The sequence below is a fragment of the Micromys minutus genome, assembly GCF_963924665.1.
Source record: "Micromys minutus genome assembly, chromosome: 3".
Taxonomy (NCBI): Eukaryota; Metazoa; Chordata; class Mammalia; order Rodentia; family Muridae; genus Micromys; species Micromys minutus.
The window spans coordinates 66,606,200-66,633,074 of NC_137972.1; the positions used below are offsets into that span (position 1 = coordinate 66,606,200).

The 26,875-nt window shown below is 42.8% G+C and overlaps 1 protein-coding gene across 1 annotated transcript in view; it reads right to left on the minus strand.

Annotated features, from left to right (window-relative positions):
* Positions 1-26,875, minus strand: part of ENTREP2 (endosomal transmembrane epsin interactor 2) — a gene marked incomplete at both ends in the record, with an annotated part of 385,859 nt that overhangs the window by 179,941 nt on the left and 179,043 nt on the right. The window contains one exon of the mRNA XM_080914208.1: positions 25,689-25,745. Coding sequence (XP_080770334.1) covers positions 25,689-25,745 — 57 coding nt within the window. The remainder of the gene's footprint in view (positions 1-25,688; positions 25,746-26,875) is intronic.

Genomic DNA, 26,875 nt, shown 5'->3' on the forward strand with positions numbered 1-26,875 from the left:
ATAAAATACAATTCAAGACTAGCCTGGGTTATGTTGCAAGACCTGGCCTCAAAAAATGCCCAAGGGTTAGCATATGGGTATCATTGGTAGAGAGCTTTCATAGCATGAAAAAGGCACTGGGTTCCATGCTAGGTGCTTAAAATGAGAGAAAAGAAAGTACTAGGAGAACACATTGTTATGATATATATCATAATGTATTACTATGTACATATATACATACATGCATATATATATGCACATACATGCATGCACATGTGCACACGTGCACACACACACACACACACACACACACACACACACACACACACACATACACACACACCTCTGCAACTAGAAAGAACCAGAGATTCCGAGGAGTTAGCACAGGGTCCTATCAGATCTCAGCAATAGATACATGGCAGGCTGGTTTTCCACAGTGATGTACACATTGTGTCATTGGTCAGGCAAAGATTAAGCCTGACTTCATTTCTGTCTTTTAGCACAAAGCATTAATTGAAGAAAGCTTTGGGGGATCCAAACTTCTAGTTCTCTGCCATGTGTTTGGGGAAGCACAAAGAACACTGTCTGTTTTTACAGGAGGCACAGAATGGGATGGATGGAGAAGACAGGTCGCTGGATCAGGGTCTAAGAGGTCCATGGGCTTCTTAGTGGAAATTGTCAGGAGTCAAGTGTCCCATTTGTGCCTGTAGTTTATGAATCCTGAATTTATCTATTTGGCCCCCAAATAAATATCTGAGTATATCTCGGTTTAGTGGTTCAACAGGAATAACCCTGGTGAGTGAACCTCAAAGAGTGAATAAACAAATCAGCGTCTAGGGTGGTGCTGTGATTTGGTTGAGTGTCCCTCAAAGGTCCCTGTGTTAAAGATGTGGTCCCTAAGTGGTACCACTAGGGTCTTGAAGAGGCAGAGGCCAGTAGGAGAGCTCTAGGTCCCTCAGGAGAATGCCCTCAAAAGGGGCTTTCGAGACCTGCCTATCTCCTCTCACTGCATCTTAGCTGAAGACATAACATGTTCCTACCACGCTTTATTCATAAGTAGTGTGTGTCATGTTTTACACGGTAGTGACACAGAGCTAATACAGATGAGACATGGAGAAAAATCAAAGAAAGACAAAGCCCAGAGGAGAAAGGGCTATTCGCAGTGGAGATGGCCTCAGTGGGATGCTGATACTTTAACAAAAACGTAAGGATGGGGGCAGTGACTATACCTATGCTGAGAGAGTGACCTCTTCTAGACTCTGTGAACAGGGAGGAGGAGTGTGGCTGGGGTTTGATAAGGGGAGTCAGGTGGAGAATGGCAGGTAGAGAGAGGGTGACACACTAAATGGACTGTCTCTTGGAATGTGGGAATGGGGATCTTTAGAGAGTTTCTGACGTAGAAATGACAGCTTTGGAATGAACTTGGGAAAAGGGCTTTGTTTCTCACAAAAGTAACAGAAAAACAACATCATATGGCTTCCATTGTGTGGCTCACAACTACCCACAGCTGAGTAAAAATCCAGCCCAACAGAAAACTGTCAGAGGCTATGGAGAAGAATTCACACAAGATTTTAGAGACAGTGGCTCCAGCCACGTGGTATTAAGTAAGTAGAATGTTGTATTTCAAGTTCTGCATCCAGCACGAACCTAATCCACATCCAGGCCTCCTAACTTTAATAACCCAAAGGAAACCTTAGTGGTCATTTAAAAAAATCATATATATGTGAACTTTGATCTGAATTCTAATCAAATAACTTAGCATTCAATGTTGTCCAATACCTCATTTGAGGGCTTCGTCTCATCAAGGGTGGTTGTGATTGACAGGCGGGAGAAGATGGCTGCGGTGGTGGGTGGGAACTGCTCAGCCAATCGGGTCGCCTGATCTCACACGTACAGCCAAAGGGCTGGCTGCGGGCCAGCTACAGGTTGGCCTTGCTTCGCAATTTGCCTTCCCACACCTTCCAGAAGGCTCTTGATACTTTCATATACAAACGACACTGCCTCTGCCCTGACCAAGAAGTGCGCATGTTCCACCCACTGGGCCGTGTTCAGGTGCATCATAATTCTCAAAAAGCAAAGCAGTGACATCTACCCCCACAACATATGGAGGGAAATCAGAAGGAAGCGTTATGTTTATTCATTCGCAAAGACAAAACAAAGTCGGGATGCGAGGAATCCAGATTGTTCGCAAATCTACTAAAAGAAACAGTCTAATCAGGAACGGATACAAGCTATATTGCATGTAAGCTGGCATCAATCACGAATATATACATTTTGTCTTGGGGGTTGCTATGCAATGCATACTGGCAAGCCAGACTACAAATTAACAATATGAACGATACCAGGAATTAGAAACATCTCTAAGCTGCCAGAAAGAGGGAGAAGGCAGTGCTTTGGCTGCCAGTAAGATAAGCTATGAGTGTGTGTGTGTGTGTGTGTGTGTGTGTGTGTGTGTGAGAGAGAGAGAGAGAGAGAGAGAGAGAGAGAGAGATGCATCTTCAATGTCCAAAATAGCAACAAAGTGGGTTTTTTGTTTGTTTGTCTTTTGTTTTGTTTTGGTGATGGGAAAGGACTCTCTTTGATCTCCTATAACTCAGATCATTTGATGGAATGTACTTCAAGGAAATGGTATAATGTACTACACAGCATCGTGTACAGAGATCATGTAAAGTACCACACGAAGTTTGTGTTTCTGTACCGAAGTGCTAGGACCTACCTAGACTGGCTTCTGTTTGCAGGTAGGTGGGTAATTTTGTATTGTGTACTGTGTGTGTGCCTCTGTATGTTGTGCACGTGAAGCTCTCGTGCATGCAAGCAACGCTGACTGTGCTTACTGTACCAACAGCGCCCTGCACCCAACACTGAGTGACAGGGAACTGCATGAGAAATCTTGACAGAGCTGAGAGAGAGACTTCAAGATAGTTCACTGAACACTGTTTCTGGATGTGGTTGAGCTGTTTTCCAGAGAGGTTAACTATTAAGTCAGCAGGCCGAGTAAAGGAGATCCACCTTCTTTTATGGGGAAGGTAGGGCAGGATCTAATTCATTTGGGTCCAAATTAGAATAACAAGGTAGAGGGATGGAGGATCTATCTCCTTGAGTTTGGACATCTATTTTTCTTCTGTCCTGGTTCTCTGGCCTCCAGATTCCAGGATTTATAACCCCCCTTAGGTTTTCATATCTTCAAACTCCGACTTAATGATAAAACTAGTCTCGGGTCTCCCTACAGATCTCAAACTATAGACCCACCTGCCTCCATGATCTTGTAAGCTGCAACAGTCTCACTCTTGATATGTTACATAGATACTCCATTGGTTCCTTCTCTTTGAAGAACCCTAACCCATTTTGAAGTTCCTTTCAAGATGTATATATAAAGATACACATGTACAAACCAGATAGTAAACACACACCACCCAAAGAAGGCCCTTTCTATAACAGATTGGAGGCATGTTCTGAAATACTAAGGGCTGCCATTGGTTGACTCTCACATGTTTTCATGATAGTAGAAATCCTTGAGTGATTCTGATGAATCATTTGATGATAGAAGGAATATTTCATCCTTGAAACTGCAGTGACTCTCAAAGACAGAAAGGGGAGAGCTGGAAAGAGCAGGTGTCTAGAAGAAGAAAAAGGCAACAAGACAGAAAGAGCAGAGAGACAGTGGCAATTAAAATCTCTGCTGCAAATAGTAAAAGGCAGGCCACACACTTCTACCAGTTAAAATTAAAGTGCTTTCTGTAGTATAGAATGCTGAATTTCCCAGTTTTTCTAGCTTCATTTTTTCCCTCTCTCTTGAGAGCTACCACACATCCCTTTCAGCTGTGTGGAATGGTTCTCTGTGGACTCAGACTCCCTGTCTCCTATGGGGGTCATACATGAATACATCCACAGCATCCCTTTGATTCCTTAAGGAAACCCTATTACAGCCCTGGGCTTCAGCCAAGGCAGAGCCACTGTGTCTTTATGTCCTTTTTATGAGCTGTGGTTCTGGGTTATGATTTTAGTTTTCTTAAGAGTTCCACACCTTTAAAAATAGTTTAGAGCCACTGCTGATGAAGAGCCCAAGCATTCCTGAGAATACTAAAAGGGCAGGAAGTGCAGGAAAAGAGAGAGAAAGGCCTCGCATGGAGGATGAGAAGTAGAGGCTTGAACAGCCAATCAAACTCGTTTCCCAGGGAGAACCCAGAGCAAACATTCTGCTCTCATTATGAAATGAAATGAAACTGCCTTGGCCTCAGGATTTTCTCAAATTACTAATGCCAGGAAACCTGGTTGCTGAAGAATTCTGAGCCTAGCCAAATTGCTCTTATGTTAAAGTGACATATGGCGGCTTTGTTCAGACTCAGTGGTTTATATATGCATATATATATACTAGAGTTGAATGGCAGTTCCTGTTTGCAGGAGGGCTGCAGTCAGTCACGGAGCAACTGGTGGAAAAGTGAACTGGGGCTAAAAATGCAACCTCCCAAGACCTGGGATGGTTGCTGTTCTCAACCTGATCTAGAATCACTTAGGAGAGAAACCTCTGGGCACACCTGGAAGGGTTTATCTAGATTAAGGGTAGCCTTTGAGGAGGTTGTCAGGGATAATCTTGATTAAGTTAATGGAGTTGGGGAGACCCAGTTTAGCTGTGGTTGGGGCCATTCCTTGAACTGCATGAAAGAGAGCAAGCAAGCTGAGCACAAACATGCATCCCTCTCTGCCTCCAGACTGTAGGCATGATGTGATCAGCTGACTCCTCCCACCATGCCACCTTGACTCCTCCCACCATGCCACCTCGACTTCTCCCACCATGACAAATAGCACCCTTAAACTTTGAGTTATAAACAAGTTTGCTCTCCCTTAAATTGCTTCCGTTGGGGCATTTTGTCACAGTGACAGCAAAAGAAACTCAAACAAAGATGTTTTCATAATCTGAATCTCTGTTTAAAATTGAAACAGGAAGGGGTTTACACAGACAGAATTTAAAAAATGCCAACTTTCTCATTTTTCTTGTGGATATCTTTAGATTGGTGCCCTACAGAGTGTACTTTACCTATGATGCAATGTTTTCTATTCTAATGGTGGTGGGGAAGGGTCACTAAAGCATTGATTTTGGCTGAAAAAAAATCACTAAATATATTTTAAACAACTACATCTTATTCTCCATTTGGATATCATCTTTATCTTTGGTCTTGGTAATTTCACACATGAAAGACTGAAAATAAGTTATAAAATTAGGAGCTAGACGAGAAGAGATATCATTGATAAAGCAGTTAAAAATAAGATGCGTCCAAAGACAGGCAAGTCCTCAGAGAAATCATTGCTTTGTAAGAAGCCTAAGTAAATGAAAAAAAATAGTATTCCATAGTAAGGGCCCTCAGCATTACAAAGAGATACATGTCTGCCACAGGTCCATGTGTTAAAGGGTGCAATCCTCTCTGACACACAGGATGACTGGCAGATGGTAAAACCTTGTAGAGGTGAAGCCTGGTGAGAGATGCCTGGGTCACTGGGACTCACCCGTCAGAGTTGGACCACAGTCTTTCCTCTTTCCCATTCTGTACACCCTTGAGATGGCCTGGTTCACTATGCACTCCTTCCATCATGACACTTAGCCTCACCCAAAGTGATGGAGTCAACCAACCAAGGTTTGAAGACTCTGGACCACTGCGTTGCATCGGCCTGTTCTTTCCAGAGGCTGCTTATCTCAGATGCTTTGCTGTCATGACAGGAGGCTGGCTACCACACGCCCTATGTGACAGACATAGTATATATCCAACAAAATTCAAGAAAGCATTTTTTATAGCATCTGAAAAGCTGCCCCTAAATCCTCCAATAAGAACAAGGGGCCAAGACAGTCGAGACAATATTGGAGAAAAACATTATAAGGACCTGTGTTTGGTGAGGAGAACAGAGATGTAGGAAAACCCCAGTTTCCATAGTTACTCTGTGCCTTGCATCTTCTGGTATCTATCAGATGATACTGTGCATGTGAACCTTCTTCGGTGAACTTCAGTCAGTTCGTGGCTGCTAACACACAACCCGAACACCAGGCAAAGCTGAGCCTTCTGCTCATCCCTAATTGGGATTTTTTTTTTAATGTTTTGATGAAACACTTAAGCCTATAGCAATTTGCTTCACACACACACACACACACACACACACACACACACACACACACACACACAAACCAGAATAGAAGATGAAACACTACCACCATGACTTGCTGGATAGCAGAAGATTACGCAGGGATCAAAGGTGACGCTCCTGAGTGACAGGCTTCATTAAGAGGAGCTGGGCATTAGGAAGAAAACTTGATAAGTAATGGTGCACATGGCCGACAGTGCTCAGAGCTGCGTAAGTAGAAACCACTCCTCAGAACTGCGTATTAAATTCACTTTCAATTAATATGGTTCAGCATTTTATCCTGATGATTTGTATGCTCGGTGATACTTTTAAAATTAACTGTGCCATGCACAGACAGATCACATACTTCCCAGCTGTAATAATTCTCCCAATGCTATATCTTTACAACAGTAATTACCTTCTTTCTGAAAGAATATGCGTTTTGAATCTCGTGACACTTCATCTATTACTTTTCCTATATTAGAGCTACCTCAGCGTATTACATTTTTTCCCTTAACGACTTTTTTCTATTAGGAGACCACAAAGGCCCCAGGGCAAAGGAAGTGCATTAGGAAGGGGAAGCATTTTAGCAGAGTTGGGATTTCGAAGGTGCACACCAGACCACTCTTGCCAAGATCAAGCTAAACAGCAGACTCTCCACTTCCTGTCAATCTTGACATGCATTTCAAAAGAAAAGGCAGTGAAGCTCACCATCAACGTAGCAAATTAAATTGCCGGCACAGGGGCTGGAGAGATGGCACGGTGGTTAAGAGGCTTTGCTCTTCCAGGAGGCCTGGGTTTGGCTTTCAGCATCAACGCAGTGCTCACAACCATCTATACCTATAACTCTTCAGTTATATGATAACCTCTTCTGGCCTCTGTGGGCACTAGGTATGCATGTGGTACACAGATGTACTCACAGGTAACACACACACACACACACACACACACACACACACTTTGTGGGGGCGGCATGTATATAAATAAACTGGGGAAAAGACTGCCTACTTAGTAAGACACACGACAACATTCCACTGGTCACTGATTGCACGTTCCTCTCTGAGGAGTCACCCTAGTTCACGCTTCCCTCAGCTGGCTCAGCAGCCGGACAAAAAGAAATGCATTTGGCATGGCCGCCGGCTTTCATTTGCTGACCATGAACATCAGGTGCTCATTTACTGGGAGGACAAAAAGCCTTCATAACCAAAGAGCGTCTTACCGGAGCACTTGAGAGAAGCCACTGCATGGTGGGGTCCCCGGTATCAGAAATGCTCAGGCATAGCTATGACAATGCTGTGGAAAGGATCCAAGCTCCTTCACTGCCGTGCTCTCTCTCAGAAGCTTCGACAGTGGCTTTACCCCAGGCTCTCCTCCACCTGTGCTTTTCCTGCTCCTGGATATTGTTTGTTCTGCTCTGACAACCTGCAGGGAGTGTCCTCTGATCCCCCTGCCCATGGGCCACCTGTCAATGCTGATGGCTCAACACCACTGTCATCAAAAGGGGCTGTGTACACCCGTCCTCTCTATGTCAACCCCAGAGGAAACAGAGCAACATGATGGACCACATACATCTGGAAAGCAGATGACACGCACTACCCCTACTGTGGTCGTTACTGCCCCCGGGGCTGTAGCCAGTTGTGAGTGTGAAAGGCCACCTCCTTCGCTTATAACGTGGAAAATAATGCCATGAGCTCTGTACAAAAGCCTCCTTTTACTTAATACTATCGGTATATAATTCACCCTTGATTAGATAAGTTCTAACGTACTACAGTTTCTTCATACTATACTTACACAATCAGCCCTTTATAGCGGAGGTTTCTGCATCAGCAGATTCAACAAAGTATGGATTAAAAATACTAGGGTGGGAAAATCACTTCTACACAAACACAAGCCTTTTTCCTTGTTGTTATTCTCTAAGTAATACAGCATAACTATTCACATCCTATTTAAGCTGTGTCCTGTATTATAAGTTTTCCACATATGATTTTCAGTTTATCAGAGAATAACTTGTACATAAACATTATCCCACTTTAATATAAGGAACTTAAGCATCCAGTTATTTTGAAATCTGCAGGGAGTCCTGAAATCAATCTTCCACAGATATGAGAGATGACACTAATACTATTTTAATATTTTATGGCTCGTTGTGGGTTGGATAAGTGCCCTCGAAGGCCCATGTGTTGACAGCTTGGTCCCCTAGTCTGTGGTGCTTCCAGTAGGAAGCAGAACTTTGAGCAGATAGGACCTAGTGGGAAGGAAGTTAAGTCACTGGAGTTATGCCCTTCAAAGGAGAGCCACTGTGCTCTCTGTCTCTGTCTGTCTCTGTCTGTCTGTCTGTCTCTGTCTCTATCTCTGTCTCTCTGTCTCTCTCTATCCCCTTTTCAGCTCCACAAGTTATGAAGCTTGCTCTACCACCAGCTTTATTAAGGTTGTTCTGCCTGCCACAGGCCCAAAAGCAATAGAACCAAACCATCACAGAAGGAGCCCTCTAAAAATTCCAAGCCAAAATATGCATTTTCTCCTTTAAAATCATGTAAGGTGTTTTGTTACAGCGACAGGAGGCTTACATATACACTCCCAGCTCATATCTTTCTTATCTAGCACTCAAACTTCTTAAAGGCAAGAACCATCTCCCAGGCCCCTTGTTTCTAATCCATCACTCAGCTCAGGGCTTGGCACACGGTGTCTCATTGTCACCTGTCCTGATGCTGTGGCTCAGGAGCTTCAGTCCCACTCCCTGGTGTTTTGAGAACTGCTGTGAGGTGACTGTCTTTCACTGTATAGACAGAACAGCCCGTGTAAGAAACTGTATCCCATGTTCATCCTAAAGCACACCAAGACACATGCAGCTGGAAAACTCTTCTCTGTTGGAAACTTGTTTAAACTTCATCAATGCTTGCTGTAGGGTCCTAAATAGTTGATGATAAGCTGATTACTTGGGGTCCAGATCCACAACTCAGACCAATTAACCAATGGACACAAATTAAAGCGGCCATCAATATTAACATGAATACTCAGTGTAGAGGGTGGTTTTGATGCTTGATCGGGAATCTGTGCTTACTGATGCAGAAGATCCTTGACCCCAATTTGTTTCTGACCTATCAATAAAGATGCCAGTAGCCAATAGCTGAGCATGGGATGGGACATGGAGGGCTGTGTGGAGAGGATGCAGAGAGAATTGGGAGGTGATGGAGAGAGAAGAGGGGAATGCAATAGCAACAGGAAAAAGCCATCCAGCCATGTGAGTTTTAAAGAAAGTGGCCACTTCCCTAACTGGGCCTAGGGTAACAGGGGAAGATTTAGGAGTGCCTAGTCATTGAGTTAGCCAAGGCATTTACAAAGTAACTGATGTGCGTGTGGGGTGGGTGGGGAGTGGGAGATGAATGTGGGGCTGGCCAAGAACACAAAACAGAGTAGACAAAACCACCAGCTACAACTCAGGATATGAGACCTTATTCCAGGGCTCCTGACCTCCCAGAGGGCCCATCTCTTCAGCACTGCATCTATGGAAGTTGCCACCTATGTTTTGGTGGGAATGGTGAAACATTCTCCAGCAGGGCCATGGAAATAATTCTTTCTGAGAACATTCTTGACAGCACTTAGAAGCAACAATCAGGAGAAGCCCATTACTACAGTTTCTGTGTGAATTTTAAGATTATGCATTTAACTCATTGTTATGTTGAATGCATAATTACCTTATCAAGAATCTTTGTCAACTTTGTATATAATCTGCTCATCGTCTCTTGCCAAAAGTTAAGTATTAGTATGTTTCTAACTAAAAACATGTCTGGTGGATCAAAATAAAACAGCTTATATTTCTCACTAAATTACTCTAAGGAACTCTAGATCACTGTCAGCTTCACTAAAAAGGAGTGTTTTCCCATGGCAAGTTTTAATTTCATGTAGTGTCTTAGGTTTTCATTTTTTTTTTTTTCCTGTCATTGTGGTGATGAGATATCTGGATCAAAGAAACTTAAGGAAGAAAAGGAGTATTTTACCTCAGGAGCTTGAAGTAGCTAGATTGTATCTCCAATCTTAAGAGAAATAAAATTGATGGCTACATACTAATGCTCACCTCAATTTCCCCACTTCCAGACAGTCCTAAGAAAGCTGCCTAAGGAATGGTGCTACCCACAGTGGACAGATCTTCCCACCTCAACTAGCAATTCAAGATAATCCCACAAAGACATGCCTAGGGGCCATCTCATAGGAGATTCTAAGTCCTGTTCGGCTGTCAATCAACACTCATAGCTCCTCATAGCATCAAATACCTGTATGAGTAAGTATATGTACACATTATTTCCTTCTCTCTGACAATTAACTCATGAAGATTCATCTTTAATGTGACCAAACAAAATATACTCTCTTAAGAAGAGGTCCTGTTCTTCCCTGACTGTAAGAAACTCCCAAAGTGGATTCATAATGAATTTCTGGTATAATGACTTCAAACAGATTTACATTAAATATATTAACCTTTAACTCACCTATATTTTAATAGCATATTAAAGTTATATTTGAGATCAATTCATGGCTTAGAAAGAAAGCCCCACAGGCTTTCTAGAACTCATATTAAAGGTTAAAGTGATTCATAATTTTTCCCCCACAGAATCTGGTCAGATGTATGACTTTGTAGTATGACTTGGGATGAATTTCTGATGGCACAGCAGGAATCATTCCTGTTGGTAGAGAAATTCAAAGGCACTTTTGGATAGAAGATAACGTATGCAGCCCAGGGTTTTAAGCCTTCTTACATTAAAAAATGATCGGCCTCGAAATGGAGAGAGAGAAAATATAAAAACACTAATTCTGGATGACGTCTATCCATCACACTCCTCCCATTCCTTGTCATTTGTGTGTTTTGTTAAATACTGCAGTTTTGGAAAACAAAAGCACAGAATACAGCTGAATGGAGAGACAAACAAAGCCATTTCTCTTCATCCATGGGTTTCTAATAAACTCCAGACCATGGCAAGAACTAGTCGCGTGCAGTCATTCACAAATACAGAAGGTTGTTTTTCCCAGTCCTGTGACCTACTGCTTCTATCCCAGGGTGACACCAGCAAGCTCTAGTGACTTCATTTCACTACATGTCTCCCCAAGCTCTCTCCATCCAAGAAGTTTTTATCACAACAGGTCAGTGTATAGAACAATATTCAGTTGGCTGATGTCCCTTCCTGCCACACAGATATGTTTATCAGGGACAGAATGTAACCTTGAGCCTAAGAATTATCTGAACACCTGCCTCGAATTAATGTGAAACTCTGCAAATTATGTCGGTGGCAACCAACAGCTGCCTGATTTGACTCAAGTCCCACTCAACGAGAGGGAAACCATGCCTAGTACTGGAAATGTAGCCAGCTTCCCAGGGCTAGTGAGCTCATGCGCCTTAGGAAAGAATCTATTACTGCCACTTTGCTAGAATGGTATCACTCCTTACTGGAGTCTAAACCGTATACTCGCTCCTACAGATAAGTAGAGCTACTACCTTCCATCAAAGAAACCTGTCTTTATAGCAAATGGAATCCAGGAAAACACAACTGGACATGATGCAAGACATTAACAGACCACAGAAAGCTCAGGCCCAGCAGATACACATCTACGTCATGGCTCTAGCATCTCTGGCTTTAAGAGCATCATGGGAGAGGGGGGCAGAAAGATTATAAGAGCCAGAATTCAAGAAGCCTTCGATGAAACCGGTTCTACTAGAAATGGCTGCATAAACCAGACCTGAACAGTGGCAGTGTCAGTGGACATGTTCATGAGGAGGGGTTGGCTCCTAGAAAAAAGTTATAGGGAATTAATGATTACTGGGGAAGTGAGAATCAGTTTATCCCAAGGATGAGCCCCCTTGTAGGTTGTCTAATGTAAAGGGGCCATCCTTGAAACAGCACACACACACACACACACACACACACACACACACACACGCACGCACACAGGCACACACACACACACACACACACACACCTCCATACATGACAATAATAATAAAGAGGAAAGGCTACCAACTTGAGTGGGAGAAAAGGCAGGGACTTGAGAGACGGTTGATGGGGATAGGTGTCTGGAGAGGGGGAGAGAGGAAATGCCGTTTCAATGAAAAGCATCCTTTATAAAAGAAAAAAGAAAAATAAGATAGGCCAGAAAACTGAAAAGCTCCCCTCTGTGTGATAGCTCCTAATCAAAACAAAAGCTGAAAGAATCCTTGGTCTCACATGTATTTTTTTTTCAAGTCTGATATGCTGTGATCTCAGTCTGAGCTAGAGTCTGAAGTACACTTTAGCGGGCTAATGAAAGGGGACTTTTGGCTTCATAGGGAACTCTGTAAACCAGTTTGCCCTGGCTGGAACCACACCTACATGCTGCATCCCTGACCTGTGCCTCAGTTTCTCCTTGGACGGGACAACAGAGGTGCCTCTCTGGGTATCGGGAGACCTAAATGGAAGTCGTATGTGAACAGGTCTTATTACAGCAGTCACACTGAACTGATGCGATTGCATGGCTGTGGTTTCTGCCCATTCAACTCTTGACCCCTACAACTGTCTCCAGAGCCTGACCCCACCCATCTGGAATGTGGGAGCTACCGACCAATCCTGCATTTCCTTATTATTAGTCATTTCAAATAGACTAGATGCATCCTAGTTTGAGGCGTATATCTTTGCAATGTTTACATTACCTCTCTCATCATATGCACAGCCTCCCCTGCTCTCAGCATCCTCCACCAGGAAGGCACAAAGGTTATCATTAGAAACCCTGCTGATTCATCATTAAGACTCCAAGTCTATAGCTTATGTTGGGAGCCACTCTTGCTGTTAAGCATTTTGTGGTCAGACACATGTGTAATGGTGTCTCTTCACATTTACAGTAGCAACGAGCATCTCACTGCCTTAAAAACACTGTTTTGGGGGCTGGAGAGATGTCTCAGCGGTTAAGAGCACTAACTGCTCTTCCACAGGTCCTGAGTTCAATTCTCAGGAACCGCATAGTGGCTCACAGCCATCTGTAATGGGATCTGATGCCCTCTTCTGGTGTGTCTGTTGACAGTGTACTTATAACAAATAAATCTCTAAATCTTTATAATAGATACATCTTTAAAACCCACACTGCTTTGCCCACGTATCCCTTTTCTGTAACTCCCGATTATTGACCTTCTCCACTCCCCTGGAACTTCCGATCTTTTGACCTTCTCCACAAATTGACTTTTATCAAAGGCATGGAGTCTTTCCTGGATGGCAGGCCCCTTTCCTTTGGTGATAAGCATTTCAGTTTTTTCCCTGTCTCTCCTGGCTTGATAGGTCATTTCCTTCAGCACTGAGTGCTTTATGTCTGTGTACGCCTGCTAATCTACCCATCCTACTGAAGGATAGAGGAGACTGTGCTTTTAGCCTACCATCCGAGACTCTGAGTTTTAAACACCATAAGAAACACCAGTATTTCTGAAAGCCTCTATGATGCATCTTTCTTCTGTAGAAGACCATAGGAAAAAATATTGTACAAATGGTGCTTCTAACATCTTCACAACATGACACTTGCTGCTACCATCTTCCACACATTCCTGACTACTGTCGCCTTTGTAAACTATTTCTACTTAAGATGCCGGAACCAGAATCCTGGCACCTGCCAGCAGCCCCCAAGCCTGAAGGCCTGCAGTAAACCCCAGCATTCATCCTAAAATCCTGAATGAATGTCATTGGTGCGTCTTAGGAATAGGATCGCTTAAGAGCCATTGAGGAATTCTTCAATAACTTCTGAGCCCCCTGGGCTTGTTTGGTTAATAATGTTTAATGCAATTAAAACAGAATGACCTATTTAAACTGGGGTGTTCTTGTTGTATTTATTAAGGTCTAGTTTCCAGAGAAGAAATTTTAGTTATTTTAATTGAACAGCTGATGGTTTTTAAACAAACACAGATAGCCATGTAAATGCCACCAGAATGAAAGCATACAGAATGTTTCAGAGAACCCAAAAGGTCCCCCGTGCCCCTTTGCTGTCAGTGTCTTCCCAGCCCTAAAACCCTAGATGAGTAGCATCTCCTGTCCATCACCAGAATCTCGACAACATGGCCTTCCATGCTTGGTTTCCTTTCCCTCCCTCTTTTCTCCTTTTTTAAAAAATCTTTGAAAGTGACCCACTATACAACCCAGGCTGACCTTAATATTGCAGTCTTCCAAGATCTAGGATTACAAGCATCTGCTATCGAAACAAGTCTGGCTGCTTTAGGCTATTTCTTTTGAGATTCATCCATGTTTCATATAGCAGTACAGTGACCTCTTCAGCCCTAGCAGTGTTCTTTCAGAACCTAGAGAAATCAAGCTATAGACATGGAAGCCGCATCCTTATTTGCTATCATCCTAGTTCTGAAGATGCCATGTATACTCCCAAGGGGGGAAAATAACCAGTCTAATGCAAGTGTGACTCCTATATGTACGAAAGTAACAACTGACCAGGAAAGACATGCCATCTGGTACAATAGAGGCTGGAATGTCTCAGAAGCAATCGAGCACTTTCTGATTGGATTTAAGGGCTCCTTCACATGATTAATCCCATACCTGTCCTTCCCATACCTGTTACTGTCACTGGGCCAAGAACCTATAGTTGGATAGGTTACAGGTCTTAGGAGAGAACCTACTGTTGGTCTGCTAGATAAACATAGTATTAAAACAACCCCTACTGACCTGGATTATGAGTGTAGATTAAAACAATTCCCAGCCTTTAACATAGAAGCTTCTATTTGCAATAGAAGATGATAAACACAAAGACCTACAACTGGCCAAGATATATATATACAGAGAAACTACAGAATGCCCATTCATAAACATGAAATATATATATGTGTGTATAATATTCATACATACATATATGCATGTATATACACATATTTTGTATATATCTCCTCCTCCAAAGGTTCAGGAATCATTGTGAACAGCAGGCCAAAAGAACACAAGAGCCTGAGGTGGTGGATGACTTAGGAAGCAATGTTTTGCTCTACGTATTAACTCACAGCAGATGTGACAGCACGGAAAATCTGGATAAGTTCAAGCCAGACAAAGTCCCAGCATTAAAGAGGGGAGTTGGATGTGAAACCCACCCTTAGCCAAGAAGCTATTGGTGATTTCTTAGCCGCTGGGAGTAGGACGGTCAGTTTTCTCTAAAGTGTAGACCCCAATGAACCAACCAAAGTTCAGTGGAAGCTCACACATCCAACTATTTGAGCAGTACAAAAAGGCCCTGATGGGGGTGTTGGGGGCCATAGACACAACACTGTGTGGGAAGGGATAAAGGGTGAATATGGGAAGAATTGGGGAGGGAAGGTGAATATAATCAAAACATATTATAGGAGAGTCTCAAAGAACTATTCTTAAAACCTAAGAAATACAGTGTAACCACAAGTGCTACATGTGCTACATTCAAATACTCCAAGAGGATACAGAACTGTGTTCAACACTACCCAGAGACACCCTTAAGACAGGTGGGACTCCAAGTGAGCAGAACTCTATGCTGTAAGAGGACCTTTCCAGATGTGTCACCTCACCTCTCACCTCACTGACAACTCTAGAAGGGTTGATTTTCCTAGGTGACATCAGGTTGGAAAACAGCTGAATCTTGGGTTGGAAAAGTGGACTTTTGGTTTTATAGCTTGCTCTCCTCCATCCCCCATACTCCATATTAACCTAGCAAACCATCAGTGAGCATCCCTGGTACAAGTCAAGAAGCCATCTGAAAGAAGAAGTCAACTATGACCTGCTGGCTTTCAGGGCCAAATAACTGCCACCCACAAGAACATTCTAGTAGTTATCTGAAGGCAGTTCTCAATGGTGGTCTGTAATTGACCTTATTTGGAAACCACCAGTAATGAAAAGTCGGGCCCCTGGGGGAGAATTGCCACAGATATTTATAGGCATTTCCATACTATAGTTGCCTAAAGTCATAGATAATATCCATGGCAGAGTATATAACCTTTAGTTTCTTTCTATGTCTGTCCCACTTCCCAAATAATGATATAGAGGCTTGTTTATTTATGACTTAATGCCTAGGCCTTAAGCCAGGCTTGTTCCCCAACTAGCTCACAACTCAGTTAACACTTTTATGTTATTCCGTGTCTGAGCTAGTTACCCCTCCTCAGTTTCATGCCTCCAACTTCCTCTAGCAAATCTCCTGTGCCTGACTCTTTGCCAGAGTTCCTATCTTTTCCCAGAAGTCCCACCTTCTGCTTCCTGCCTTTGCTATAGGCTATTGGCTTTTTATTAAACCAATCAGAAGGTAATAGAGGGAGCATTTACGAAATATGATGTATCATATAAATAACAATACCGAAGTCCAGTCTGAACTCAACTCTCCATTGGCACAGAAATCAGCATTTGACAAATACAATCTGTACTCAGTGCACAATAATATTATCCCAACGAGATTAGAAAAGACTATCCAAAAAGGCTTTTAGTAAAAGCTAAGGAGTAATATGACCATAAGGCTTTGAAAAGCCACAGAATACTTCTGGGAACACAGTATGCAACCTGGATGTGTAGAGTTGTGTAGATGTCCTCGCTGGACTTGAGACTGCTCTGACCTATAGCCTCTAAGTCTAGGGTTCAAATAAGGAGAAGTAAAACACTAAAACAGATTGTCAACTGCCTGCTATTATGTCCAAAGCGTGCCCCAGCAAATACATGAAGCCCCTCAGCATAGACTAGACATTGGCTACACATGTTCAAGGGAATTATTGTCCAACCATGATTAGCTAACTACCACCCTTACTAAACAGACACTTGAGCAATGTGTATGATGAGGAACCCTACTCTGCAGAATTAGCTAAGAAGTCACTAAACAAGTGACAAAACCTACAGTAAACAGTATCAACAATACAGTATGGAGGGGGTAAACCTAATTGGCTTAGGTGACATATTGCATTCTTGAAAATGTCTGGTTTGCAACAGGGAGTTAGAAGACACGTAAAGATACCAGAAGCATGTCACAGTGGGACACGCAGGCAGTGTAAACAGAGGAAGACTAGATGGCAGGCTTAATGACTTCAGCTTAGCTCTTCAATACACTGAAATGACCTAAAGGAAACCATTTTTTAATCTTGTTTTAAAAACTAAAGGGAAAAAAAAGCAAACAGACAATGATGCAAAAAGTGAAAAAGGCAGCGGTTAGAAGAAAGTATCAGCCAGGAATGATAGAGTTGAAGCGGACAGAAAGACAAACAGATATGTCTTCTGAGGGGTGAAACAGCAGCACTGAGAAGCTAATGATAGCATCTGGTCTGTGCAGAAAGGGAAGCAAAGAACAAAGAAACACAACAGACCTAAGAGCACAGTTCTTAGTCTGTGGGTTGTAACCCCTTTGATAAACTTCTACCCCCTAAAATATCTATACTACAACTCAAAATAGTAGCAAAATTACAGCTATGAAGTAGCAATGGAAATAGTTTTATGGTAGGGGGTCACCACAACATGAGGAACTGTACTAAAGGGTCACAGCATTAGGAGAGTTGAGAACCCCTATCTTAAGCAGTACAGAGGCCACCTCTGTGGAGGCTAAAACACACAAGAGTATAGAAGAGAAAAGAGAAGAACAAAGCTTAGAAAGATATCTGAAGAAGCCCTGGCCCCAAACTTCATAAATCTGATAAAAAACATGTATGTCAAGTAGGTCAGACTCCAAATGACTGACGCCTGGACATGTCTTAGGTCAACTGTCAAAAGCTAAAGTCAAAGAGAAATCAAAGAAATAAGAACAAGTGAGTGTCACTCACAAAGAATCCCCAAAAGATCAATAGCTGATCTCTCACAGGTCGCACACGATAAAGGGCAGCCAGGGCACATTCAAGGCCATAAAAATGCAAGAGAAAGAAAACCCTATGAATCAAGAATTATATATATATATATATATATATATATATATATATATATATATATATATATATATATATATATATATATATATATCAGAAGCATCGTTTTAAAAACGAAGGAAACAATTTGAACCAGTCCAAGAAAAAAACTAAGGGAATTTGTTATGAGACATAGCCTACAAGAAATGAGAGAAAAGAATAGCACTGCACAGAGACATAACTCTTCTTCTCCTATCTAAATGAGTAGACAACCGAGTAAATCAAGAATTGCAAGGCTGGAGTGAGAGGCACACAACATATAAAGATTTAATTTCTATAGAAACACCATAAAGAAGGAAGCCTGAAGTCACAGAAGGCCAGCTTTTGTATAATATTGATTTTAAGGTAGTATTTTGAAAGAATTTACTATATCCTATGATGCTCATCTTGTTACCAAGGATAATAACTAGGTATTAACACAGAATATATTCTTAAAGTAAGAGAATTAAAGTAGTGTGCTCAAAATTGTCTTCTTAACACAAAAGAAAGCAACAACAGAGAAACAGACAAACAGTTTAACAGACAAGGCATTTAGAAAGCATAGCGTTTGAGTCAGGATCTTTCCTTATCAGAACTTAGGTTAAGTGGAAGAATGCATTCAACTATGGGGTGCACATCGGCAACATGCATTTCTAAAACATCACCCAAGTACACGATGTCTGTGAAAGACTCACTTTATATTCGTCGACTCAGAGAAAAACAGCAGAGATGGAACATGATTTACTGCACCTTTGCCAAGGAGTTGGGTTAGTCACCATGATTAAAGATAAATGGTCTCCCATACCTAAAAAATACCCCAGCCTTACACACAAACAGTATCCTGAACAACTTAAGGACACTACGCTGAAGTAGAAACATGCAGTTTGTAAGGAACAAGTAAGCCCTTGGCAAGGTGGTGGGCTCTCACTCTTGCTGCACACAGGAAAGACCCAGTGAGTTTGAAAGTATTAGTAAATGAGTCCTATAATAGAAAGTCAGATAGAAGTGTACAGCAGCATTGGCTAATATGCTTAGGTGTTCTAATACACAGGCAGGAAGCCGAGACACTGAGAGGTGAAATCACAGGCCCTGAAGCATATCTCCTGGGTTTATATCCAAGCCCCATCTAACTTCAGAACTATATATATGACTGGGTCTAGCTATACTGACACCATCAAGAAGGAGCCCAAAAAAAATGACTGATGGATGTTAACAGTTAATATTTTCATCATCATAACCATCATCCACCTATGATGAGCACAGTCCCATGCTACTCTGAACCTTCAAAGGGGACCATGATGGTAGGGACCAAAAGAGAAGACAGCTTTGCCTGACAGAAAAGAAGCTCAGTGGTAGCATCATGAGGTTACATTATCCCCAAGAACACCTAAAGCAGATGATGTCGTCATGGTTGGTCTTGACATTCACAGAGCCCCAAGACTGACTCCTCAGTCTGATAACAATGTAGTTTAATGGGAGAGACTATGAGTTCAATGTTCCCAATCACCAAACAATCCTAAGAAAGCCACCAACCTACTGTGGATATTTATAACTCACACATTAGCCCTTCTTTAGGGGGCAGAAAGGGACAGCGAGATTGCTAATACTGAGACAATCTGTATGAGAAGAAAGGACCTGGGAAGGATAGGCTACAAACTGACCTGTGGGTTGTGGGTACCAGATTCATAAAACTGGAGCAATGCCATGAGAAAGGAAGTTCTCCCAAAACAACAGGAAGTTCTTAGCAAGTTGCACAGCTGTCTATCAAAATGAAAAAATTCAATGCTAGGGTTAACCAGCAGAATAGATGTAGTTGAAGCCCAAGTAAGCTGTCTGAGAAATAAGAGGGAAAAAAATATACCAAGAAAGGAAGGAAGGAAGGAAGGAAGGAAGGAAGGAAGGAAGGAAGAAAGAAAGGAGGAAGGAAGGGAGAAAGAAAGAAAGAAAGAAAGAAAGAAAGAAAGAAAGAAAGAAAGGGAAAAAGGAGAAAGAAAGAGAAAGGAAGAAAGGAAGGAAGGAGGAAGGAAGGAAGGAAAAAGAGAGAAATAAAGGAAGGAAGGAAGGAAAAAAAGAAAGAAAAAGAGAGAAAGAAAGTAGAAAATGTTAACGCTACTACAATCCTGGAAGGTCGATTTAGCAGGTGAAATGTCTGCTTGGAATTCAAGAAACCAAACCCCCAAAAGACAAAGAAAAGATAATATTTTAAAATTGCAGCAAAATGAGTTTTTGTAAATATCTAATAAACAATAATCAGAATGCATCTAAGTCTCTGCAGTGTGTGGTACCAGATCTGAGGTCAATATATTAATAGCTTTTTAGGAAATTGTAACAGATAATGTCTCTCAATATTATAGTTATCATTTGTCTGGAGATTCATTGATAAAATCAATTCATTCATGGTGAAAATAAAGGCACAGTCATTAGGGAACTTTATACATTTATTCCAAATTTTATTAAAGAGAAAAAATGCACAGAAGTAGTCTAGAAGATTACTCACAATATGAAACCACGACTGTTCGAAAGGCTGTCTTATGAATGTGGGTGGCACTGGCTTCAGGAGAGACAGAGATTCACTTGCAGCACAGGTATCAATAAACATACTCACACCCAGCAGAGGAAACCTAACACTCAAAACCTGCTGGGAAAGTGACTATCCATCCTTGGCTACATGAAGAAACATATATAGCCTGGGGTATATAAAATTTTTCCATATAAATGGGGGAGGGGAACAAACAAATTCTATAAGATTAAAAAAGTAATGATGATGATGATGATGATGATGATGATGATGATGATGATGATGATGATAAACCTAACAGGGCTGGAGAGGCAACTCAGCAAGGGAAGCTGCATGCTGCCAAGCCTGAGGACCTGAGTTTGATCTACAGAGCCACATGGTAAGAGAGAACAGACTCACATGTTTCCTGATACATGCATATGCACCTGTATATGCACAGGCACAGACAGACAGACAAGAAAAAAATATGTGCCATTAAAAATTAAAAGACAACAGCATTACACAATATTACACATTTAAAACTAAAAGGCATCCATGTATTAAGAAGTCCAACAAACAATGACACAGTCTCGTGAAAAGAAGGAGCAGCAATCACAGAGGATCTAGCTTTAAAAAAAGCAGATGTCTATCATAAAAGGCAGTCCCTAAATCTCTACGGTACCATATCACTACAGACCAAGGCTCTTTAAAATAGATTCATAATAATCTATAATTTCTCATGTGTAAAAATAGTGCAATCTCTTGGATAGTCTCTTCTGGGGAGGAAGACGAAGGGTTTATTTTATTTTTAAATTAAAAATTTTCATATAACAGCGTTTTAATGGTGTTATAATGATTACAAATAAGGTAGGGAGGCAGGATTCAACTCTTTGCTAGTTTACATATATCTTTTAAATTATGTGTCTGTGATTACACACGAATGTTGCTATTAGGATCGTGAATGGCACAGGGATCATCTCTGAGTCTTTTGACAAGTCCTCTGGTTAGAGCTTTGTGGTCTGGGTACTAACTTGGGATTTGTTTTCTGCAAAGAGAACAAGTCCCTCAATCACAGGAGATACTTCATATGACAAATGACACCAAATGGGAAAAACCTTTTCTTGTCACTGATCTCACTGGCTCTCACACCTAACAGCCCACAGAACACAAGACCCATGCAGGAGTGTGTGTACACACAGACACACACATATACACACACAGATATGCCTGTGTGCGTGCACCCAAACAAACACACACAGATGTACACATTCATGCACACACACACACACTTGGATACATGAATACATGCATGTACACACACATGGATGCATGTGTGCATGCACACACACAGATGCAAGCACTCATGCATACACAAACACATATCCACACACACGCATGTGCATGCACACACACATACAGAGAAACATACACATGAACACACATTTATGCTCATGCACATGCATGCACACACACAGAGATGCACACACTCATGCACACACAAACACATATACACACACATGCTTGTGCATGCACACACACAAACACATAGAAACACACACATGAACACAAATCCATGCACATGCACGCATACACATAGATGTACACACTCATGCACATACAAACACACAGAGAAACACACATGCACACACACATACACACACACACACACACACACACACACACGCCTGCCCTTGCACACACACAGAATTCTCCTTCTTCTGTTCTCTCTCTGGAATCATACTCACAAAGTCTTCCCCAAGTGCTGGTCAGATGTCTGCGGTCCCTTCCTCTCCTCCTTCTTTCTTCCTTCTAACCAGCTTTGCCTTAGATGTCTTGACTCTGCTGTTTAAGCCACAGTCCGTGTAGAGCCTCAGAACCATGCAAAGGGACAGACGAAGCCCAGCTAGTAAACAGCTCATGTGAGAGTCTCTGGAGGCACCCATCCCTACCATCAGCAGGGGTTCCTACCGTCACCTTACATTGCTTCCTTCTAACTACCATGAGGGCCACTTCCCTTTACAGACTCACTGTGGCAGTCACAGAGGAAAGGAAAGGCCAGTGATCGCCCAGGAATGAGAAGGCCAGCTGAACAAATATGGAAGAAGTAACAGTGAGATCCTAGGGATGAGTAGGAAAGACAAAGATTGAGAAGAAAGGGGAGTGAGGATGATGTCTCAGAATCCAGGCTGCGGTGTGACGGTCATCATGTGAGACACGGCATGCAAGTCAGAAGGTGTGCAGTTAGAGGAGAGACAGAAGACAGATGGAATGTCTATGAGGCCCATGGTAGGTTGGATAGGGAAAAGGAGGATACTGTAGTCAAGGACTTGGGTTCAAGTATAAGGTACTTTTCTTAAAGCCCAGAGGCTGCCTCTTCTTTTCTAAAATACAAAACTGACTCTTTCCTATATACCAGGAAAAGTGTGTACATCACACTTGACCAATGGCCACCGTTGTTACACATAGGATTTCATACATATATGTATGCATATAGATAATTTGAGGCCATTCACCTAAGAAGCCTGGGTGACAGCTACTTTCATGTGTCAGCGTGGCAAGCATATAATTCCCCAGCCAGACATTTGGTGGAGCACTACTTTGAAGGTTGCTCTGATGTTTTTAAGATGAAATGAACATTTAAGTCAATAATCTTTGAACAAAGCAGATAGATGTCCTGCCTAATGTGGTACAGATTCAACCAATCAATTGAAGGCCCTATGCGGAGAAAGGATGATTTTCTCAAGGGACACTCATTCTCCTAGGGTTCAAGCCTATAGGCTGAGGCTATAGACTTTGGCCTTGTTAACACTCTCATGAAATTCTATAAACACCTTAGTATATGAGCAGGCAGAGATTAGCTAACTCCATCCTGTTTTCAGTGTTTTCTAGGGAATCCCTGACTGACATACATATATGTAGGTATGTCGAGTTTGATCTTTGTACAGATTCTGCACAGACAGAAGAACATTCTTATAGGAGAGACAACTAACTACTCATCAGATCTTCCCGCCCCCCTCCATAATGTGCAGTTGCCTCTGAGAAATGTCTGTCCAGGCAGGCAGCATCTGCAAGCCTCCTATGGAGCAAGAATAACCTGGTGACAAGTTCTTAACAGGAGATGTACACAAAATGTCCATCAATGTTAGGCCAAGGAGACCCATCCCCACCTCCTTTGTGTTGTCACCAAATCGGGGAGTAGGGGGACCCCAAATTTTAAGACCCATGATCTCTGAAACCTTCTGAGGAAAAATAAAAAGCATGTGCTAGGTCAGTGTCTGCACTGGAGAGCTAATGGGAGTAAATTTGTATTGCATTGAGCCATTAAAAATCTGAGGCTTGGCCCTATGGCTAGCATTTCCCTTCATCCTCCAGTTGGGGCCTGGGAGGAGATGATTCAAGGCCAGGTGAATGTGAGCACCTTCCAGAGAGCAGCTGGTCCTGCTGCAATCACCCAGCAGGACTTGGGAACAAGCACTTGGAACACTGCCTCAGCAGGTCCAGCTGCTGCCATTCCCTCCCTGCATGAGGCTCCAAGAACTTTCCTCCGGCTTTCTCAGAATACACCTCAGCCACATCGGTAAGGCATTTCTCATGCACCTCAATCCTGGCCATCATGTGAGGATCTGCATCCTGGGGCTAGGACAGGAAGTGGAGTGAGGGAATGCAGGCTGTATCTCTCCACATCCATCCTAAGGACCACAGTTTCCTTTTGTTAGGCACCATAGATCTTAATCTGTTTGTCCTGTGGGGGTATTTGGAGGAGGAACGGAACAGCCTGTCCCTGCGTTGCTAAGGACAGCTCAGAAGTTATGGCTGGTCCCCAGCCAGTGTGTGCACTGCCAACCCATTTGCACAGAGCCATCTTCTTGATCCCCATGCTGGGCTGCCATAGGGTCATCCATCCAAGAGAGAGAAGAGCTGGGGGCTGGGCTATAGAGGGTACAGAGAAAACAAGGAAGGCCACATGGTTGTTGATGTTGTTGTTGAAGCTGGGTGGAGGGTACACCAGGATTCACTATGCCACCACCCTGCCCCTCCCCCAAGCTCTCTCTCCACATTTGAATTTTTCTAGATTAAAAAAAAAAAGAAAGAAAGCAATCTGTCCTGTGAAGTGAGCTATACAGGAGGAGGCTCGACAGAATCCAAGCCGCTGTCTCCCCTGACACCATTTCAGGATATCACAGTCACATTCCTGAAGGAAGTATCTTCCACAACCACATTTCTTTTCCCCACGTTTCCATTAATATTTAGAACACATCATTATCTCCATGTCCTATCACTTAAAACAAGATTTTAAATAATTGATTAATACAAAAGGAGAACGCAACCACACTTGCCCATCAAAGTTCTTCTGGTCCTGACACAGACACATCAATATATTAATGCACACAGACAGAAGACCAACCTACAGATCAATACACAGACATGCGTGGGGTGCTTCTCAGAGGGAAAGCTCATCATCCTTCCCCACCCCTGGTGTGGTCCACACCTCCATACCCTGCCCAGTAACGACTTTACTGAAGAAAGAATCTTTACCCATGCAGTTTATAAAGTGTGCATTCTCTCTCTCTCTCTCTCTCTCTCTCTCTCTCTCTCTCTCTCTCTCTCTCTCTCTCACACACACACACACACACACTCACTCACACACACCTCCAATTAGTACTGACAGTTAGCTACAAACTTTACCCTCCTCCCTTGGCTCTCCAACAATGTCATCATGATATTTTCTCTCTAATTCTTGGGAGGCTCTTGGCTTCTAACTCTCTGTCTTCTGGGTATCTCTCTCTCTCTCTCTCTCTCTCTCTCTCTCTCTCTCTCTCTCTCTCTCTCTCTCTCTCTCTCTCTGTCTCTCTCTCTCTCTCTCTCTCTCTCTCTCTCTCTCTCTCTCTCTCTCACACACACACACACACACACACACACCTTGGTGTCTGTAAAAAGCATCACCATCCAGACTTTCAAACTGTTTTTGCTTTCTATATGTCCTCCAGGTATGTCACTAAAGCAAAGCTAACATAAAGGATGTGAGAGGATGGTCTTAGGAATCACCCGGGGGGGCATGCTGGGAAGTACAACACAAGATGCCAATGTGCAACAGTTCAGCCCATCAGCACACAGCAGGCACTGTGCACCACCTCCTGCCGACATTTGAATGCTACTACCTCTGCCACACTCAATGTTCTTCAGGTAAAGCACTGTCGGAGGCCACCTGGGGCTCCAGGTGCTCCAGGTGCCACTTACCACAAGCGAGAGGGGCCTCTTCCAGGAGACAACACCAATGAGTCCAGACAGCAGAACCTGGGAAGGAAGAGAGTAGAGGTAGGTGAGACACTTGGAAATCTTTCTGACCAACCTCAACCTGTTTCACCCTGGAAAAGAAGTGTAAAATCCAGACAAAACAAGAGACAAGGTTACACCCCATCCAACATCTAGAGTCAGCCTCTGCAACTCAGGGCTGCTTCTCAAGGTCAGAGAGGTCACCAACTGTTACAAGGAGTCATTCTACACTGTCTACCACAGAAATATCCACCAAGAAGATTGTTTCTGTGCTGGCTCAGCAGTTCTTACCACCTTATGTTCTTCCCATTTCCCAAGCTGCCCTCCTCAGCATCTTTTTAGAGTCCTAATGCCGATCTCAGGTTCTCAAGACCCTTGTCTCCTCTTCCCACGCCAATGGGAAACTAGCTATTATGTGGCGCTTAGAATGCTTCTGTGTTGGTGTCTCCACAGCCCAGATCTCTGACCTCTCTGTTGAGTATCCCCCCATCTGTGGCTTCTGTTCCTTGAACCTATTGTTCTCCCATTCAACATAGTCCAAATACATCTAAAGCCCTCCCAGACCTGGTTCCTCTATAGAATCTCACATTCCTAAAATAATGCTCATCTTTCCTGGTTGATTGTGCCTCAATCTCATCCCTCATCTAAATCTAAATAGATCCAGGACAGGAGGCTCTGGCTTGCTGTGTAAGGTACTTATTCAGGAGGCCTTATCATAGATGAGCTATTTGGATATGAGATCCTGAAAAGATGGATCACACACACCTGTCACTGAGGGCTTGAGTCATGTACCCAAGGACCTAACTGGATGCCTTGGATGATCTTCTGGGACTCCACAGGGCCAGCCAGACCTGTAAGGATCGTGCTACTGACATAGCTACAAAGCTGCTTGGCCACTGTCTTAGTTACTGTTTGGTTGAAGTGATTAGACATTATGACCAAAACGCCTCTTATTAACTGGGGACTTGCTTATAGGTTTAGAAGGTTAGTCCATGATCATTATGGTGGTAAGAAGACAGGCATGGGGCTGGAGCAATCAGCTGAGAGCTTTTCATCTTAATCCACAGCAGCAGGCAGAGAGAGTGAAAGAGGGGGGGGGGGGAAGAGCGAGAGAGAGAGAGAGAGAGAGAGAGGTCATACTTCCTATTCCT